The sequence below is a fragment of the Austrofundulus limnaeus genome, unplaced genomic scaffold (genome assembly GCF_001266775.1).
Source record: "Austrofundulus limnaeus strain Quisiro unplaced genomic scaffold, Austrofundulus_limnaeus-1.0 Scaffold1566, whole genome shotgun sequence".
NCBI classification, from domain to species: Eukaryota; Metazoa; Chordata; class Actinopteri; order Cyprinodontiformes; family Rivulidae; genus Austrofundulus; species Austrofundulus limnaeus.
The window spans coordinates 43,016-50,018 of NW_013953968.1; the positions used below are offsets into that span (position 1 = coordinate 43,016).

Below are 7,003 nucleotides of genomic sequence, written 5' to 3' on the forward strand. Positions count from 1 at the left end.
GTTTTACTTTTAAACTGTAAGTGTATTTAATTTATTTATAATGTAAATCCAATACAAATTAAACCAAGATTTAGAATAATTATCATTTTGATCCATATGGTAATGTGTGACTGGGCCTCGTGTCACTTTATGTTCAGTAAATTGCCTGTGCTCTAACAGAACCGACTGTCTCACCTGCCTCAGTTTCACTTTGACCCACTTCATTTATCCTCTCCGCTGCTTTAAAGAACCAAATCCAGGTTTACTGAAGAAGCCAGCCAATCCAGTTTACTGCTCCTGAACCGTTTTTCATCTTATTAAACAACAATATTTAGCAACAACTGTTATGTCGTTTCCGCTTCATTTCCTGCCTGGAACCTCCTGAGCTCCTTCTTCCTCAAATCGTGTCACGGTTCTGCAATCCCTTGCAGCCTTTTGCATCATGTAATCTGATTTCCTCTGCTCCTCTGAGGACGGCTGAGCTGCATCCCAGCGAACCCTCAGAGYTCTGCCTCTGAGAAGCTTCGTCAAACCGACACAAAGCTACAGTACTGCAGTAGTACTAACCAGTACTGAGTACTCCACGTCGTCTCCCAGCAGCCCCGTGTCGTTCAGAGTGTATTTAGCTTTCTTCAGCTTGGCGTCCACCGGACCTTTCTCCACCTGATGCTTCAGGGCCTTGAACAGTTTGTATAACGGCTCTCCGGCCGTGTCCTGAAACAGGAAGTTCAATTTAACAACGTTTGAAAACAAAATACTTTCTGTTAGAGGACATAAACTGTTTAAAAAMAAACAGCTTTAGCTGCTATTGTTGTTTCATCCACTTAAATTATTTGAAACATGTTTATAAACAGCTAAAGTTACTGAAACAGACTGAGCTGACTCCAGCCTCTGCATACTTATAGGCAAATTCAGGTTTTTGTTTACATTGAGTGCATACCCACATTCCAGCCTTACGTGAAATAAACTTTTGATTTCATACTTTGCATCAAGTAACTCTGAAGTGCCTGTGACATCAAATTTTTGGAATAAATGTGAACGCATTTTTGGAAAGAGAACATTGATAACAAGTTGCAAAACTAATTTTGTGCCGTTGAGATGAACGGTTGTTGAGATATTTGCCTGTGAAGAAACAGGAAGTGATGTCAGAGGGGAATGTCTGCATGTGAACAGAGCGTTGTTATAATAAAGACAAGAATCTGATGTTTCTTTAGATTAGGTCACTATCAGAGTTGAAGAAGAGTTTAAATAAGATTGTTTCAATAAACWAAGACCAGAGAGTTTATTTTCTTAAAGAGTTCCCCTTTGATGTCACTTCCTGTTTCACTTTGAGCCAAATTCAAGAGAAAATGTGCCAATTATGAGACCAAATGGGTTCAGTCATGTGTATTACGCTAATTTTCTTAAATATAAATGTTTTCTTTGACTTTTTTGGATTTGAAGGATAAGCATGTCATAGGCTTTTAAATATTTAAAGCATAAAAATGATTAATTAAAATCATATCATAACATTTTATGTTTTTCCAAATAAAAATGATAAAAGTATCAGTTTGGCTGATATTTAAAGTATTTTTGGTGTTTCACATTGTAATGTGACGACTTTTATTCATGTCAGGACTTAAATTTGATCAACCTGATGTAAAAAAACAAGCGTTTCTGTCGTTTAGGGTTTTTGATATGAACTAAAGCTCAGGAGGAACGAAGGTTTTAGAGTCAGTTAGAAATAAAAGATCAAACAGAATCAAAGTGTTACCCTGAGGAACTGATACAAGCAGATGGACATCCAGTTACACAGCATCCTCTCCACCACCGTCTCCGACCTGCGTCCAACACAAAACATCAGATCTGTGCAGGCTAAAGACAAACACTAAAAACTAAAGACGTTTTACACGTTCTTCGGCTCGCGTTCAGCTCGTCAGGCTTCACAGCAGGAGGTCAGAAAGCAGCCGAAGCAGCTCTCCTGCTTATTTTTCTACGGYTCAGATTACAAACCTGAAGTGTCTCAGACTCAGACAGAACTTCACAGGAACCAGAAGAAAAACTAAGCGTGACGAGCAAAGGTTATTGTGTTTGTTCACCTCCTGAGCATCAGTTTGGGGTTTTTGTTCTGCACGTGTTCATCCATCAGGTCCAGCAGCAGCGTCCTCATGATGTCCGTGTAGTACTCCAGTTTTCCGTGCAGCGCCACCGTCAGCAGCGAGGCGAAATATCCCCGAGAGCGGGCGTTAAAGTCGGGCCGGCTCTCCAGTGTGCGGATGAACTGAGAGCCAAACAAACAGGATTGGGTTTGATTTAAAGGTGGTTAAAAGAGCCCGACGACACGTTAAATTTACAAACTCCTCGGCCTCACGTTGATGAGGAAGGTTTTGCTGTTCAGCAGGTTGGAGAACTGGTTCAGRGCCTGAGTCACGATGGCCCTGCGAGCCTCTGTGATCTGGATCTTTCCTGTGATCATGGGGTCGTTGGAGCCCTCTTTGGACGGCAGGAAGAAGTTCCTGTCCGTGTAGTTCTTATAGTCCAGGAARGGGATCCGGCCTTCGCTCAGGTGGCTGGTGTGGTCCTCCATCTCTATCATCAGATCTGTGGAGGAAGCAGAGGAAAACCTAAAGGAACCTGATGGTGACAACAGTAAAAAGAAACCAAACACCTGAACTTTACATGTGAATTTCAGTCGCATAACTAACAACATAATAAGATTCAGGATCAGTTTGTCTCCTTGTTTACTTCTATTTACTGTTACGCACTTTTAAAACTTTTAGTAAGCCTGTTRCCTTCTGCAAATAATCACTCATTTTTCGGCAAAATCAACTTTTTTTTCCATAAATCCTGTCATGATGTTGACCACCTGTGGTAAACTGGAAGAAATAATTTCGGCGATTATTTTAGGAAGGTGTCAATATTTAGCTTTTAGCTATCCTTTACAACTGTCAGTATTTAGACAGCACTTTGCTTAATTTAGCTTTCAAATAGCATTTTGCATTTAGCATTTAATTAACTTATATGTAACTAGCAGTTTTCAGATTTAACTTTAGCTATTATTAAGCCACATTTAGATTTTAGCTCATGATTTAGACKTTTGCTTTGTTTAGCTAGAGTTTTGCTACTTTGAGATTTAAGATAGCCTTTACTAATTTCAGCTTTAAGTGCAAGTTTCACCATTTTTAACAAGCATCTCGCATTGTTTAGCTTTTAGCTAGTCCTTGGATACTTTAAGACGTAAGATAGCCTTTGATACTTCTAGCTTTTAGCTAATGTGTCATTTTTAGAAAGTGTTTTTGCTTCATTAACCGTTTTGCTAGTGTTTGGATACTTTAAGATTTAAGGTAGTCTTGGTTACCTTTAGCTATTAGCTAGTGTTTAGCCAATTTTAGCAAGTGTTTTGCATTGTTTAGCTTTTAGCTAATGTTTGATTAATTTTGAGATTTAAGTTAGTTTTGGTACTTTTAGCTTTTAGCAAGTGTTTTGTTCTTTTTAGCTAGCTTTTTGTCATTTTTAACTACTGTTTAGCATCGCTTAGGTTTTACCTAGTGTCAGAAAACTTTGAGCTTAAAGCTAGCCTTTGCTACTTTTAGCTTTTATCTAGTCTACTGCTACTTTCAAATTTAAGCTAGCTTTTGCTACTTTTAGCTTTTATCTAGTTTTCTGCTACTTTGAAATTTAAGCTAGCCTTTGCTACTTTTAGCTTTTATCTAGTTTTCTGCTACTTTGAAATTTAAGCTAGCCTTTGGTACTTTTAGCTTTTATCTAGTTTTCTGCTACTTTGAAATTTAAGCTAGCCTTTGCTACCTCTAGATTTTATATTGTGTTGTGCGTCGCTTAGCTTTTAGCTAATGTTCATAATTTGAGCTTTACGCTAGCCTGTGCTACGTTTAGCTAACAGCTGATGGAGGATTGTTGGYAACATTAAAAAAACAAACACCAGTTTAGAATTCAGAACACGCCATATTTTAGCACGTCCCACCCAACAGGTGAGGGTCTTCACCTGTGAACTCCTTCTTGCAGCGATCTCGAACGCTTTCCTCCAGATTCTCCAGCTGATGCTTCACCTTCTCGTATTCCCGCTCCGCCTGCTGACTCTTCCTCCTGTCCCGAAGCAAACGAGACCAAGATCAGAAACAGGAAGTAAAGTGTGCGGCACCACGAACGCCTCGTCGTGAGGACATTTACTCCGACCTGTAGCAGTAGACGGACACGGCGATGAAGAGCAGCATCGGAACGATGACGGCGGGGATGATGATGGCGAGGGGAAGTTTGTATTTTTCGTCRTAGTACACAGAACCCACGACCCACTCGCCATAACCGAACTTCACCTGGAAGTCGAAACAACGAGTGGATTAACTCAGGTTGTCTTCATGATGTCATAAAGAGAGACGAAGGACGGTTTGTTCACCCTGAGCTCCAGCGAGTCGTCGGCCGTGTCTCTGCGCTGACGTCTGGATTTGACATGAGGTTTCGTCGTAGGAGCGTCCAGAATCAGTTTATCATCCTGCGCAAAGAAAACAAACATCTTGTGATGAGCTCAGGAGTAGCTTTAACGAAACCCTCTAACGAACGTCTACAACCGATTAACTTCTGGACTTCAAGCTGTTTAAAACGTCTCTTAATACATTCAGTTTTAGTGGAACTGATAAAGTTGCCCCTCTGAAAAAGAACCTAATCAGAGAAAGTTGCTTCTTTGTTTGATTAGAGACGGACAATAACGTTTTGCTAAGTTTAACCTGCAGACACAAAAAACCCTTTATAAAACTGCAACATTAGTTCAAATTCTTTACCCTCACTAGGGCCACTGGTGGTAGCTGAGAGTCCTTCACAATACATCCTCTGAGTGCAGTGGTGGAGCTCCACTGTGTGGAAACAGGGACCCCTCAAGCAAAATTGTGTTCACAGAGCTTTGTACTCTGAATTACTGTCCTCCTGGGTGACTGTTTTCATTTAGTTGAGTTCCCACAATTCTTAGCGTGGCAGGAAGAAGTTGGAGCTACTTCACTGGGCCACAATCCACCTGTGGTTCTGATCTGCAGAACCACTCTCTGCTGTGTCGTTTGTACCTCCTCTCTGAGGGACACCGCAGCAATAAATATTAAATAAATAATAACAATAATAATAATAAATAAACACAGAACAGTTTAAATTAATGCTCTTATTTTGAAAAGAACGGGTTCCTGTTCTTCGTCCTGTAGCCTACCCAGAATGCATTGCTTCAGTTTTAAAACAATTTAAAATTACTAATATATCTGCATGTTTTCTTATTGGAGCCCTTCCAATGATCATAAGAAAATGACAAAGAAGCAGCAGAACTAGCAATCAATAACTATTTTTTTGTTTTAACACCATGATTTAAAGTCTGTTTCAACAAATCACCTCCCCAAACTGCGACGACGTGCCAGTCTGTGAAAGAAAAGGATCTTACCACAAGATGGCAGTGAAGTGCTGACTTATATCATACCTGAATGTTTTCTGGTGAACGGAGACAATCTTATGCTTTATATATAGCTTTTGCTAAGTTTATTTGTATGTGTGCTTTTGAACTTGCGGACCTAAATTGACTAGCGCTTTAGAAATAGCGCAACTAAATTTTGAATTAGCGCTGCTGCCCACCACTGCCTGAGTGCTTTTTGAACAAACTAAATTCAACAACTTGGTGAGACGAGCACTCTTTAATTATTATATCCAGAACCAGAGGAAATGACTCTCGGTGTATGTTATCTATAAGAGTCGTGCTGATGGGGAGCAGAAGCTCGAGGATAACTTTCATGAAACACCAGCCTGCTGGGTTTCAGTCGGCTCTGAGAACAAGCGAGAAGCCATGATTATTTTCGGCTGCGTTCTCATTCAGAGCCGAAGGTGCAGAAGACTCCTGCTTTTTTCAGATGACACCTTTGCGGCCCCGCAGCTGGGAGTCTCTGCCTTCACTGATTCTCTTTCATCAGGAAGCTGATTGATTTTCCAAACGCAGATCAAGCCTTCCCCGCGCCTCGGCGGCGAGACGCCGTCACCTGCCAGACTTCCATTAAGGAGGTGAAGTCAGGTGAGGCGAAGTCAGGTGAGGTGAAGTCAGGTGAGGCGACGCCAACATCCACAGCTTGTGATGCTTTAAGGAGCAGCTGCCTACCTGCAGGTGGTTCACGTGACAGGACGTGCCGCCGACGAACGCCTCGGCCTCTTTGGCCGTCATCGCCTTGGCGAAGCCTTGGCCCTGAGGAAGAGGAGAAGAGATGATGAAGAGTAACATTAAGTGAAACCGACACGAGAGATCAGACATGGAGGCTCAGAGGCAGGAGGCAGGCCCACGTTAGGGGACTAAAACAAAAACTAAAGAATAAGGATCAGTTTGGCTCCTTTTAGCTTCTAATTACTGCTTTCACCCTTTAAAAATTTAGCTTGTTGCTACTTAAGCTAGCAGATAGCATTAGTGTTTAGCTAACTTTTGGCATTTTTTAAAATGTTCCTTTTTTTTACTAGTTTTCTGCTACTTTTAACTGGCTTTTGCTGCTATTAGCAAATTTTTGTTTGCTTTCAGCTAACATTTTGTTACTTTTAAATAGAGTTAGCCATATAATGTTTTAAACTAGCAGCTAGCATTTGTGTTTAGCTAACTTATAGCTAACTTGGCATTTTTTAAATGTTCCTATTTTTAACTAGTTTTATGCTACTTTTAACTGGCTTTTGCCTCTTTTAGCAAACTTTTGTCTGCTTTCAGCTAACTTTTTGTTACTTTTAAATAGAGTTAGCCATTTAATGTTTTTAACTAGCAGCTAGCATTAGTGTTTAGCTAACTTATAGCTAACTTGGCATTTTTAAATGTTCCCTTTTTTGATAGTTTTATGCTACTTTTAACTGGCTTTTGCCTCTTTTAGCAAACTTTTGTCTGCTTTCAGCTAACTTTTTGTTACTTTTAAATAGTTAGCCATTTAATGTTTTAAGCTAGCAGCTAGCATTTGTGTTTAGCTAACTTCAGCATTTTTTAAGTGTTCCTTTTTTAGTAGTTTTATGCTACTTTTAACTGGCTTTTGCTGCTTTTAGC

General features: G+C 40.2%; 1 protein-coding gene across 1 annotated transcript in view; it reads right to left on the minus strand.

Moving 5' to 3' along the window:
• The window catches only part of LOC106535792 (plexin-B2), a gene marked incomplete at its 5' end in the record, with an annotated part of 15,884 nt that extends 9,709 nt beyond the window's left edge, over nucleotides 1–6,175 (minus strand). The window contains 8 exon segments of the mRNA XM_014032882.1: nucleotides 547–693; nucleotides 1,733–1,799; nucleotides 2,058–2,239; nucleotides 2,330–2,559; nucleotides 3,962–4,062; nucleotides 4,153–4,289; nucleotides 4,370–4,465; nucleotides 6,092–6,175. Coding sequence (XP_013888336.1) covers nucleotides 547–693; nucleotides 1,733–1,799; nucleotides 2,058–2,239; nucleotides 2,330–2,559; nucleotides 3,962–4,062; nucleotides 4,153–4,289; nucleotides 4,370–4,465; nucleotides 6,092–6,175 — 1,044 coding nt within the window.
• Nucleotides 6,176–7,003: the final 828 nt, after the last annotated feature.